General features: G+C 36.0%; 1 protein-coding gene across 5 annotated transcripts in view; it reads right to left on the bottom strand.

Annotated features, from left to right (window-relative positions):
- Positions 1-14721, bottom strand: part of CBLB (Cbl proto-oncogene B) — a 209397-nt gene that overhangs the window by 60436 nt on the left and 134240 nt on the right. For all 5 annotated transcript variants that reach the window (XM_082626006.1, XM_082626002.1, XM_082626005.1 and 2 more), the window contains one exon: positions 9151-9354. In XM_082626006.1, coding sequence (XP_082482132.1) covers positions 9151-9354 — 204 coding nt within the window. The remainder of the gene's footprint in view (positions 1-9150; positions 9355-14721) is intronic.

Genomic DNA, 14721 nt, shown 5'->3' with positions numbered 1-14721 from the left:
ATTCTCTAAAATATAAAAAGAACTCTTAAAATTCAACAATAAGAAAACTAACAATCAGATTTTAAAATGAGCCGAAGACCTTATCAGATACCTCACCAAAGATATACAGATGGAAAATCAATATATGAAAAGATGCTGCATATCATATGTCATCAAGGAAATGTAAATTAAAACGAGATACCATTACATACCTTTTTGAATGGCCAAAATCCAGATCACTGACAACATCAAATGCTGATGAGGATGTGGAACAACAGAAACACTTATTCATTGCTGGTGGGAATGCAAAATGCTACTGCCACTTTGGAACAGTTTGGTGGTTTCTTACAAAACTAAACATACTCTTAACATACAATACAGCAATCATGCTCTTTGGTGTTTACCTAAAGGAGCTGAAAACTTACGTTCACACAAAAAAACTGCACACAGATGTTTATAATTGTTTTATTCATAACTGCCAAAACTTGTAAGCAACCAAGATGTCCTTCAGTAGGCGAATGGATAATAAATAAACTGTGGCACATCCAGATAATGGAATATTATTAGTGCTAAAAAGAAATGAGCTATCAAGTCAAGAAAAGACACGGAGGAACCTGAATGCATATTCCTAAGTGAAAGAAGCCAATCTTAGAAGGCTGCATACCTATGATTCCAACTATAGGACATTCTGGAAAAGGCAAAACTATGGAGACAGTAAAAAGATCAATGGTTGCTGGGGGTTTTGGTGGGGGAGATGAATAGGCAGAACACAGAGGATGTTTAGGGCGGTGAAAATACTCTGCATGATACTATACATGTCACTATACATTTGTGCAAACCCACGAATGTACCACACCAAAAGTGAACCCTACTGTAAATGATGGACTTTAGACAATAATGATGTGTCAATGTAGGTTCATCAGTTATGACAAATGTATCAGTCTGGTGGGGGATGTTGATGATGGGGAGGCTACACATGTGTGGAGGCAGGGGGTGCATGAGAAATCTCTGTACATTCCCCTCAATTTTTTCTGTGAACCTAAAACTGCTCTAACAGTCTTAGAAAACAAAAACAAAAACCAACCAACCAAAAAGAAAAAAAGAAAAGTCACCTCAATGGAAAAACTCTGCTGTATTTCTCCCTCTAGGAACAGTAATAAGGAATAAGCACCTTGCTAGCTTACTAAGAATATGGATATTAAATTTGTGTGTAAACTGAGGTTCACTATTTTAAATTATTATTATTGTTGACATTCCACTAATAACTTTGGTAAAAATTTTAGATACGACAAATTCGAAGCAATGAAGAGAAGGAAAATGGTTAGAAACTTACATACAGAGTAAGAGCTGACTGGAGTAAGAGCTCTCTTTGAGGTTTGACAGGGAGGTGGTCAATAAAACTGCAGTAGGGTCTACTTTAAAGAACTGCAAACAGCCTCGTAAGTGGAATAACCCCAAGGGCCCTCTCCATTAAAATGTTAAACGTTATTAGCTACACAGAGCTATACTGCCTTTCCCTGAAGTACCTTTTATAAGAGCGACATAATCTCCTAGCCTGTGACCAGCCTCTATAACCCTGAAATTTCTTTTGAAGTTTCATATTTTACTTTAAACATGTATATGAGTTTTGCATTCTAATCCAAATATATACGTGATTTTAATTCAAAGTTATGTTTCCCCTGTCTGCATGCAACCTCCCCTTAAATCTTGTAGCAAAACGTAAACCTGAAGAAGTATGTCACGTTGATTATAGTGGCTTCTTATGCCCTTTGGTTCATTCAGCCGCATAACCAATTTTGAAAAGTCAGGGAAGAGTGACATATAATTTAGAAATATTTCCATAAAAATGGCTGAGAAACAAGAACATCCTGGGAATTAAGGGAATTAACTTTAGCCACTGAAAAATGCCCTCATGTGAAAGCCCTGTTGCTGGCAAAATACCAGTTAACAGTTGCTTTGAACAATAAGCAATTGTTATTTAGTTACTTAAGTTCTTCACCCTACTTTAGAGAATATATACTTAATCATTTTTTTAAATTAATTTTTATTGGAGTATAGTTGATATACATATATCCACTCTGTTTTAGATTCTTCTCCCATATAGGTCATTTACAGAGTATTGATTAGAGTTCCCTGTACTTAATCATTTTAATTTACTTATGTAGAAAATAAGACTATTGTAAGCTTATCTAAATTACATAGTCCTTAAAATAATATGTCAGCAGACATGTTGGCAATGTTGCATTTTCTCTGAGTTTTAAATCTATAAGATAGCTGTACAGTAAATTTAATGTGGTCATGTAATATAATCATAATTATGTATACATTAATACAGTAAAGAGATACAACCAATTCTTGCCAAACCAATCCGGTTGTGGTGTCTATTTCTTCCTAAACAATGACAGGTAATAGTATCTAAAAGAAAAAATACTTCCATAGACATCTCAAAAATACTGATATTTAATTCTCAGAAGCACAGCAATATTGTAGGAGTCTTAAATAACACTATATAAAAAATAATGCTAATAACAACTAATACTTAACATTTACTATGTACAAGCACTGTTCCAATGGCTTTACATTTATTAACTCGTTTAACCTCAACCCTCAGAGGTAGGGTTTCACAGACAAGGTCACTGAGGCACAGGGAGTTAAATAACCAATGCAGGCACATAGATACTAAGTTGCAAAACTAGAACATGAACTCAGGCTGCTGGACTCCAGGGACCATAGCTCTCTGAAGAACAGTACAGTTAAGAACAGTGTCACCACTGATCATTCAATGAAAAAAAAGAAAAACAAAACTTTCTCAACGGCATATAACATAGGTCAGGCACTATGCAAGTCTCTGAGAATGAAAAGAAGAGCAAGGCACGGCCTCTGCCCACCATGAGCTCACAGTCTACACCCCAGGAGGCCAACCCAAAACTAAGTACAAGAGTTCAAGTGCTAGCTTCTCCTAAACTACTACATATTCAAACTATTTTTGAGGAATATGTGACAGTGTCTTCAAGGTCCCCTATATCAGGGGTCCCCAACCCCTCGGCCGTGGACCGGTACCAGTCCGTGGCCTGTTAGGAACCGGACCCCACAGCAGGACGTGAGCAGTGGGCGAGCGAGTGAAGTTTCATCAGCCGCTCCCCATCGCTCGCATTACCACCTTAACCATGACCGCCCCTGGCCCCGGTCCGTGGAAAAACTGTCTTCCACGAAACTGGTCCCTGGTGCCAAAAAGGTTGGGGACCACTGCCCTATATCATCACATTGAACTTGGACAAGGTTAGTCTTTTTCTTTGATATTCACATACTAATATAGAAAATGCTACTATTCTGCATGGAGAACTTTAAGAAAATCAGTAAACAAAATGCAATTAAATGGCAATGAACCTGTGACTTTGGATTGCTCACTGTCATCCATGACTCTGCCCGTGTTGCACAGCGGGAGAGGTGAGGACTATTGGCATGTGGTCTGAATAATTCTTCTTAGGTGGGACTGTCCCACGGTTGCAGGATGTTTTGCATCTCTGACCCCATCCATTAAATATCAGTGGTTCCCTCAACCTTTCAGTCATTGTGACAACAAAATATGTCCCCACATATTTCTGAATACCCTCAGGAGGTAGAACTGCCCATACTTGAGAACCATGTTCTACATTTCAAATGCCTTGTTATTTCTGAACTTCACTTTTGTTGTAGATTTTGTCCTTACTGCTCCAGCATGTACTTGAGCCCTGTGGTTGGAATCTAAGTCACATTAAAGAGGTAACAGTCGCCTAAGAACACTGCAAAAACACTGTGATCTATACACATGAATTCTTTCCTCAGGATCAGGAGTACTATGGATACTTTCTTCCCACATTATTAGGAAAAGCAAGAATTAGATGATATATTAAGTTATCAATTAGCAATATGTATTTTAATTGGTGATGGCAGCATTAGGAGAATGTATAAAAAAAGATAAAGGAAAGGGCTTCTCTGGTGGCGCAGTAGTTGACAGTCTGCCTGCCGATGCAGGGGACACGGGTTCGTGCCCCAGTCCGGGAAGATCCCACATGCCGCGGAGTGGCCAGGCCCATGAGCCATGGCCGCTGAGCCTGCACGTCCAGAGCCTGTGCTCCGCAAAAGGAGAGGCCACGACAGTGAGAGGCACGCGTACCACAAAAAAAAAAAAGATACAGAAAGAATAATTCCTTTGACCTCTGGTCACACCTGTTTTTCCTCTTGTATGGTCATTCATTAAAATTTTAAATATTGTTTTAAGAAAATATAATGTTTAAGAGGAAAGGAATTAATCTCAGTTCATACACTAGGTCAGCATGTCAACATATCTTGTATCAAATCTTCATTTGTTTGTAATTTATGTGTTTCATGAATAACATTTTCTATCAAAGAAATTGCTAAGGAACTGCTGAGATTCTGTACACCTTTGGCAAAATGAAACAAAATTCTCAATAGCAATAGAAATGTTTTCTTAGCTTTGATCTGACTGAAGTCAAAGAGAAGGATGTGATCTTATCAGTCACACCCTGGACTTCCTCTAAGGGCTCACTCAGATCCAATTATCCTAGAAATTCTGACAGCTTGAGAACTCAGGCAATGGTACAATTTCAAGCAAAACCTGCAACATCTTCTAGTGAAACTCATAAAATAGCCTATATCTAGAAAGGCAACCAATACACTGTATTATAGATTTATAGGTTCTATTTGCTTCTGTACCATTAGCATTACTAAATAAACTTATAAAACAAACAATAAAACTACATTCTATATGTTCAGTATGCTACTATTTATAAACTCCAGCTGCAGGACATCACCATGGCAACAGGAATATACAAACAGCTCAGTTCTCTATGCTATGATGGAAGCATTACTAATTTAAAGAATGCAATATGCTTAAGACAGACAGAAACAATTTCACAATATAGTCATCAACCTGCTCATAAAAGAGGAGAAAGATAGAGATGAGTATTTGAAATGGCAGATAAAAGAAAACTGATTCCTTTTGCTGGACCATGACTGACAGTCACTCGTGGAGTTGAGAGAATGAAATGTTTTTAAAATGAATGAATGAATGAGGCAACAGAATGACTGAAAAAAACAGAATGGAAGAAAATCAGGTAGAAGAGTTACTGTGTCAAAGTGATCTGTGATATTTGTTCATAGCCTCATCTATAAGACAGAACTGAATAGAATCTATAATTTGGTATTTTGTACAGATATACTCAGTCTTCAGATTGGAATGAAAAAGATGCACAAAATCAGGCCACTGCCCTCACAGACCATGTGAACATGCATGTGCATTTGTTATTTCACTTAATAAATGCTAGGTACCAAGAAACACAAAGATAAATAAGATATTGGCACTGGCCTTAAGAATTAATAGTCTAATGGAGAAGACAGTCCTCTAAATAAAACATAACAATTTAGTGTAACTTCTGAAGTAGAAGTACCTATAAAGTATTATGAGAGCATAATACCATAGCCATGTTTTTTCCGATTATTCAGAAAGAATTGATGCTTGTATCTACAGTAAAATTTAGGTTTTATTGAAAATTAAGTGGCAGTGATTTACAAAGTATTATAAAATTCACAATCTGTTTAAAATTGACTAGAGGCAGATCAGTGCACATAAATACATTTAATTGAAATATGATTCCTCAACTTAAACGATTACAGGTTCTTTAAATTTCTCCAATCTCTAACTGTCATAAGAAAGTATAGAAATGACACTGACTCGAGTGAAAGCTTTGTTAAATGACACTGCTGACTGCTGGGACAATAATGTCTGAGAGCAGCACCAGCCTTCTCTTTTTTGGGTAAACTAAAGAGAAGATCATTGTCAAAACCTCTCAGCTCCCTCAAAAAAAAGCTCACCAGTGTGCCAGAGGGAACACAACATGCATGGTTTGAGAGTGTGTGAAAGATCAGGGAAAACCACCAGTCACCTTTGAATGTCCTGTGCTCATTTTATGTTACCAGTGATTCCCTTCAATTGTCAGTGCTACTACTGAAGCAAAGCTCAAGCTTCAACTTAATTCAGTGGAAATCAGGCTGAAACTGCAACCTTTCCCAAACTCATACAGGGTAAACTCCATTTTCCCCAAAGCAGTAAGGTGTACCAAGTTCTTGAAAGAATTACTCTTAAGGCCCGGCTCCCCGTCCCCTGACAGCAATCACTGAAGGAAGAAAGCCCATTTAGTAAAGAAAATTGAAATGCCTTTTTCCTAGCTATAAAACACTACCACCTTATTCACTGGAACTACCTGAGCTGTTGTATGTTTCTCAGATACTTTTCTGTCATTCCCTATTATCCATGCATTCAATAAACATTCTTTAAATGCTTTAGGTGCCCTAGACCTGAGGACTGGAATGTTTTTCTTAAAGGGCCAGATAGTAAATATTTAAGGCTTTGCAAGCCAAGATGCAAAATCAAGGAAATTATGTAGGTACTTAAAAAATCATTTAAATATATAACCATTTAAAATGTAAAATTATCATTAGCTCACAGAAAAACAAAAACAGGGCACAGATTGGTGATTTTAGTGCTAGATCACAGTCAAATATTCAGACCAAGCTAAGACCATTAGGTTACTAATTTAAAAGAATAGGTCTTTTGCAACAAGACCTAGCTGCTTCTAATAAGAACCTGCAGGAATGATCTAATAAAGCTCTGTCCAATATAATTATCTACTGGATATTAGCTATTTCTATTAACATCTATCTATACTAGACATTTCAATACCTACAGAAAATGTTCCACATCTGTACAGTTCAACAGGGTAGCCACTAGACACAAGGGGCTGTTGAACCTTTCAACTATGTTGAATAGACTAAAGAACAAAATTTTAAAATTTTATTAAATCTTAATTATTTAAAATTTACATTTAAATAGCCACATACAGCTCGTATACGGAAAAACAGCTGTAATAGTTTTTTATATATCAATTAGCAGGGCCTAATTGAATTTGCTTGGGTTTTTGGTCACCAATTAGGGCATAAATATCTTTACAGGTTAATACCAACAGATCACAGTTCAAATTATTCTTAACTTCTGGTTAACATTTCATTGGGAGTTGGTAACTACTCGTGATGTACATTATATTATAGAACGGAAAAGACCTCCAGAGAGCAGAGACTTGTACTCTATGAAGTACAATGTGTGCAGCATGTTCCAAAGAGGGGAAAAGAGGTGTATTGCATGACGGCTCATAACTACAGTTTTGAAGTTAGGAAAAAAGCACCAGTTCTGCTTTGGAGTAGTACTGGGGTCTTAGGCAAGTTATTTTACCTCTTTCTTCTTCAATTTCCTCCATTGTAAAACAGGACAGTAACAGTAGCTTCTCTACTGGATTGGTGTCATGAGTAAATGAGATCAAGGATTTAAGAACACAGAACAGTGCCAGCTCATTGAAATCATAAATGTTACTACTTTATTAAAATAATGTTATATGACAAATATTTTAGGGTACAGTCCACAATCTGACTTGGTAGAAACCACTTCATCACTCAGCATGTAAGGAAGCTACATATGGAGTGTTGGATATATCACTGTATTTTTATCCAGCAGACACAACTGAATTCTGGCTTTACAACCTCCTAATGTAGCCATGTCACATGACTAGTCTGAGCCTCATTTCCTTATCTGAAAATGAGAAGAATATTTACCTCTTCAAGTTGAGAGAATAAAATGTGAAAAAGTTTTGCTCATATACATATTAATGTTGGTTACTGATTGAGCTCATCTTAAAATCAAGTCTCAATTCCCTGTTTCAATCTGAGATTTTTTTTTCTTGTTCATCCTTTAGGGTGACTGAGGAATAACTACTTCCTTTCTTCCATCTCTTGGGCCAAAGGGATCACAAACTTCAAACGTAAAAACTGAATGTAGCTGTCAGCATTAGAAGACAGAATCAAGAGTAGTTTCTCTTGAGAGAAACTATGACTATGAGAGTTAAATTATGACATTTATGAAAAACCAATGAGGTGAATAATAAAAGTCACCCCAGACCAAAGTAGAATTTGAGAATAGCCATGTTGATGGTATTAATATATCTCCATATGTAGAAATTTGTTATTTAAAAATCCTAAGGATAAGTACCTGGTGAGCATGGAACACTGGAACACAGAAGATGCAGGAGGCCAAGAAGTAAATTTTGATACAGCCGTAAAGAACGGATAACCCCCAAAACACCTCATCTGTTTCCTGCACCAAGTGTTTCCCTACCACAGAGACGGATGCATATGGCAAATACAATCTGCTGCCATTATACTTTATCATCGTTCTACCTAGATGGCAAATAGGCTGCATGTTACCTGCCAAGTCCTAATGAATTGCAGTGGAGGTTCTATAAGGCTGTGCAGGCCAAGTGTGAACTCAGCAGGAATGAGAACCATGATTGATTAGCCACGCCTGCCGTCAGAAGGAAGGGGGGCACCTTCATACTGTGTGTGCAGATGCTTTCATAACACTCATTGCCATTTCTCTGATTTTAGGAGCAAAAAACTTCTGAGTGTAATCTGAATTTCATGTACCTTTTTGTACAGAGGATAGGCTGATAGCTCAGAGTCTAGCTCTCTTGATCATTATGTTTCTGGTTTGTTAATTACTCAATTGGCATTCTGGTTCATTGACTAGTCTCCTGTGGGCTTGGTTACATAAACTCCATGGCAGCAGCATCCATTCCCAGTGAACTGACAAAGTTAATTTTTTGAGTCTGCAATATTGATAAGCAAACCCCAGACTATGGTAAATTCATAAAGGTAAATCTTATGTGACCTCTTTAGCCAAACAGAAGGCTGGCTTTCCTGATAAGAAAAGTAACCATCAGACACTTCTTTTAGACTTCAACAAAGACTATTTTTCATCAGTTTCATCACTTCTAATTTTAATAATTTTCTTTCTTAAATTTTTCTTCACAGATGTGCTATTGCCAGTCTCAGATGATGTTTTTCTCTATACAAAAGCTCTCACCATCTCTCTCTGATTAGTCTAGTTCTTTCTCAGCCTATGATTCCATCAGCCTTTCAACATTACTTATATCTTCACCTTTCTTTTGATTCCAGAGTCTTTCTTTTCCAAACCCACACTCCGTCATACCCAACTGGTGACAGCGTCATTTCTTTTTCATATCCACACAACAACTGAAAAAATCCTATGTTTTCTAGTTTTACCTTTCGAACATTTGCCAACCGATTCATCATCAAGGACTCCTCCCGGTCATCGTCGTCATCCAAGTCCAGCATCGGCATTCCGAAGGGGTCGATGATGCTACAGCACCTGGAACCTTCATCTCTTGGATCAAAGGGGTCCACGATTATGGGCTCCGTTCCTTTTATTTCGCAGCGACAGAAGGGGCAGCCCTGGCCATCTGACTCCTGAACAAACACAAAAATTGCGCTGATTGGTCTTTGTTCAAATAAAACACTACTGAGAGGGGCCAAAGTTCTACTATAAAAAGAAGTTGCAAAAAATAGGTTTTCAGGTAGGCAGTGGGGGTGGAGGAAGATCTACCTTGAAGGTGGTAGAGTAGAACAGGGAGCCAACAAAATATATGTTCAGTATTTAAAATTTCAAATTTTTGAAGAAAAATTTCATTACAAAAACCGTTGATTTAGGATAAATCAAAAAGTTAGGAGCTTAACTTTATTTTACTGAATGTTCATTTACAATTTTAATGTATCAAAACTTTAGAGTCTTGCAGAAAACTGGAAATTGAATCATGTCCCTCTTTACCCAAAGGCACCAGTGCTAATTAAACATTCTATAAAAAGGACATTTTGATAAAAATTAATTATAAATAAAGTAGTAGTATCAATTAGAACCATCCATTTCAAAATCAATTCTGGAAAAGTTCCTGTGCACATAACTATGGCTACATATTTCCATTTTAATCGCCTAGGTCTTTTAAAGCCTTGATTTATAAGCAATCAGTGGGAAAAAATAAGTTTATTTTCAGAAATCATCATCTGTCCTGAGAACCTGTCATCCTGACACAGCTCATATGGAATGTGATACTATGTGAGATATCAAGTTTTGCACCTCATCTTGCTTTCAAACTAGATACTGCAAAAAAGATTTGTGCAAATACTTTTGGGCCAGAAATTCACTTACTGGTAATTACTGAAGTTTTCTGAAAATCTCCCAATTCCCTTTCTCAAAAACTAACTACATTAAGAATTCACGGTTGGGAGAGAAACAGGACAAGACTGTTTTCTTGCCCTGCAGATAATGCTGACTTTTAGAGATAGATGGTATATGACATTCACCACCATATTTTTGTTTCCCCATTATACCCTGACTTTACTAGTATGTTATTTTAAAAAATTGTAAAACTTATAAGATCATTTTAAGGCAGAAATGGCATGAGAGCATCATTTTTAGAGATGAGACTATGAATGAAAAGAGCTAACATCTTTAAAGAAACCATTCAGTACTTAAGATTGTCCCATGCACTTGGTATCATGGGAACGTGGTGATCTACTTGCCCTCCAATGATACTCTGATCAGTGGTGGAGTAACACTCTCTCTCTTTTCACTGGACAATTACTTAGCATACACTCTGTGGCAGATTCTGTGGTACGTAGTTTATTCTTTCCCAAGCATCACTCTGATTAACAAACTGATCATCTCCTTTGCCAAACAAATTGTCAAAAAAAGAAAAACAAATGCTTTCTGGATTGGTTAACGAAAAGAAACTGCAACAATTTCTTATTCATCTACTGCTACATAATTTGGGAAAGAAACTTGGAATGGTAAAATAGTTGAACTAAGGTGGTATGAAGAGATACAGACAGGCTAATACAAAATCCTTTGATGTTTACTGCCACGTGTGCTCAAGTCTGGTGAGCTTCAAGGCAACTCAATTATTTGCTCCATCATTTTACAGATGATAAAACTGATACTTAATTCTCCCATCTTACACTGATATTTTCTAACACAGTAGCAAATATTTAAGGAAAGCTAAACCTTTCTCCTATCTTTGATAACAAGAACATTAAATGTAAGTACATTTTCAATATAGGTTGTCATCCACGTAAAATCCCCTTATTATAAGTCAAAATAGACCCATACTGTGTGACTGCAGTGAATTTTCCTACAGATCTACATAATTTCAAACAGAGAGTTCTAATATATAAGAGCAAGATGAGAAAGAACCAATGTACGCTGCATCTTTAATGCATGAAGAATGGAAAGTGGTATTCGTGGCCCTAAGCCCAGCAATACAAAGCTATAGTAATTAAAACAGTATGGAACTGGCATAAAAAGAGACACATAGATCAATGGAACAGAATAGAGAGCCTAGAAATGAACCCAAGGATATATGGTCAATTAATTTACAACAAAGGAGCCAAGAATATACAATAGGGAAAGGACAGTCTCTTCAATAAATGGTGTTGGGAAAATTAGACAACCACATGGCAATAAATAAATAAATAAACGGGACCATTATCTTACACCATACACAAACATTAGCTTAAAATGGATTAAAGACTTGAAAGTAAGAACTGAAACCATAAAATTTCTAGAAGAAAATATAGGCGGTAAGCTCCTTGACATAGGTCTTGGCAAGATTTTTTGAACCTGACACCAAAATCAAAAGCAACAAAAGCAAAAATAAACAAGTGGTATTATATCAAACTAAAAAGTTTCTGCATAACAAAGGAAACCATCAACAAAATGAAAAGACAACCTGCTGAAGGGGAGAAAATACTTCCAAATCATAGACCTGATAACAGGCCAATATCCAAAATATATAAAGAACTCAGACAACTCAACAGCAAAAACAAAAACAAAAACAAAATAACAATCTGATTTAAAAATGGACAGATCTGAATAGACATTTTTCCAAAGATATATATATGGCAAAGTTACATGAAAAGATGTTCAACATCACTAATTATCAGGGAAATGTGAATTAAAACCAAAGTGAAATATCACCTCATACCTATTAGAATGCCTATTATCAAAAAGACTAGAAATAACAAGTGTTGGTGAGGATGTGGACAAAGAAAACCCTTGTATACTGTTGGTGGATATGTAAATTGGTGCAGGCAGTATGGAAAACAGTATGGAGGTTCCTCAAAAAATTAAAAAGAACTACCATACAATCCAGCAATTCCACTTCTGGATATTTACCTGAAGAAAATGAAAACACTAATTAGAAAAGATATATGCACACCCCATGTTCACTGAAGCATTGTTTCCAGTAGCCAAGATATGGAAACAACCTAAGTGTCCATCAGTGGATAAATGGATAAAAAATTGTGGTACATATATACAATGGAATATTATTCAGCCATAAAAAAGAATGAAATCTTGTCATTTGCCACAACATGGATGGACCTCAAGGGCATTATGTAAGTGAAATAAGGCAGAGAAAGACAGATACCATATGATCTCTCTTACATGTGCAATCTAAAAATTAATTAACTCAAAACAAAAATAAGTTCAGATACAGAGAACAGATTGGTGGTTGCCAGAGGTGGGGGAGTGGGTGGTGGGAGAAATGGGTGTACAGTTTTTTTCTTTAGTTTAAGTAAGTTGAATGCCACTAAGTAAAAAATTAAAATATAAAAGAGCTGATGTTCCCTGTGTCTTTAATGCATGAAGGATGGAAAGCTGTACTCTGGGCCCTAAGTAGACACTTCATGCATTTATACTTTTTTTTTTAATTATTGCATAAATTTTCAAACATAAACAAAAGCAGAGAAAAAAGTGTAATGAATCTGCATGTACCTATCTCCCCACTTAAACAATTATCAATTCACACCCAATTTTTTTTGAATTTTATTAATTTTTTTACACAGCAGGTTCTTATTAGTTATCCATTTTATACATATTAGTGTATATATGTCAATCCCAATCTCCCAATTCATCACACTCCCCCCCCCAATTCACGCCCAATCTTGTTTCAGCTATATGTTTACTTGTTCCCTCCACCCCTGGATAATTTTGAAGTACATCCTACACATTACATAAATTCATCTGTAAACGTTTTAGTATGTGTACCTAAAAACCAGAAAATCTTTTAAGACCTAAGTATAATACAGTTATCATAACTACAATTAATCTATTCAATCTAAATAATTAAAGTCATATTACTTTTCAGTACAGTGGCTAGAATGCATAAGCAACTGTATTCCCCTTCAAAGCCTTCCTTAGAACCTCCAGGGTCAGTTTGCATGCTGTTTGGTTAAGGATGACTTCTGGTTTATGTGATCTATTTCCTGATAAAGGGTAACTGACGAGATTGTGTTTGGAAAGGGAAGGAGGCGAAAGGCAATAATAGCATCTTGATGGTACAAGAAAAAGACTGGGGACAGTTCATCTAAAACTGAATTTAGGTTTTTCGCCATCTCTCCCACCTTAAGGTTTAATGCTATACAAATTACTGATATGAGAGTAGCTGCTTTATGAGTATATGTCACAAAATATATTTTCTGTTAAGCTTTATCTTTGTTGAGCGTTTACATTACTTACTAGGATCAAAATCCAGCTGCAATGTACTTCCATTTTGATTTGAAAACATAGATCACACAACATGCCTCCTCTAATATGACTTCACCCACCACTTTCTCTGTAAACTGACTACTGTCATATGCAAATTAAGTTTGACCATATTGTCAAATTTGGTACTCAGAATCTCAAATTTTGGTGCTGTTTGGTACTCCACCCTCATTTCTGTCAGATGGTTGATTAAACACATATGAAGAATGTCTTCGATAGATACCTAACTCTTCAGGATTGTGCCTCAATAATTAAAATAATGTTTCTGTCAATATACACTTAATGCAAACTCACAGAACATATGTTAATGAAGAAGAAGGACCAATACATAACTCCTTCTCTAGTCCCCAACATATTCACATTCTGAGAAAGAGGAAGTACTTGGACTCCATCCATTCTAATTCACTCAGTAGACTTCACTTCCTCAAATAAATCCTCCCAAACCAAATGAGACAGAAGTTATCAGTGAGTTCTACACCATCTGAAACTTAACTATGTAATATGCTCATGATAAAACTACTCAGACTCATTTGGCAACCATAAATACTGCAAGTTAATGATATTAAATATAACTTTAGGTAACCTGAGAACAAATTAACATTGACAGAGAAATAGAAAAAAAATTTAAGTTCCCTCCAAAATTCCCATTCCCCAATAACACCCTAGGTAAAAATCCAAATAAATATTGCCACTATCATCTCATCATCATCATCATAATCATCATCATGTATCAGTCACCTTCCATAGTATTTCTGTTTAAATGTTGTCCAGATCAATATTATCTCTTAAATAAATACTCTTTTAATTTTTTAAAAGATAAACATCATATATAGTACAATTTCTTTTGTTCCCAAGATGATTAATTACTTGAAGGCACACTTTAAGTTCAATCATTTCATGCCTTCCCCCAAATACAATAAAAATGGAGGGCCCTAGAGAATACATAGGACTTCATGAGTCTCATATACTCATTTCATGAGTATATTTTTACTATATGTGTGTTTCCCATCGCAGTAACTTCTAATGTACATTACCTTGCTATACTTCACACAGATTTGAAGTTACCATAAATCTATTTTTCTAAACATGAAACAATTATAGATAAATAACTAGATAGATACATATACACATACATATACTGAGAGTAGCTTGGGTCCATACTAAGCATTTTCAGAGCACAATATATCCCACAAAAACTTAGTAACTTCTTGCTATAAAGAATGAATGAGGATAGT

Source organism: Mesoplodon mirus (genome assembly GCF_964341445.2).
Source record: "Mesoplodon mirus genome assembly, chromosome: 6".
In the NCBI taxonomy this organism is placed as follows: Eukaryota; Metazoa; Chordata; class Mammalia; order Artiodactyla; family Ziphiidae; genus Mesoplodon; species Mesoplodon mirus.
The sequence above is the reverse complement of the archived record's forward strand: the minus strand, read 5'-3'. Positions and strand labels throughout refer to the sequence as shown.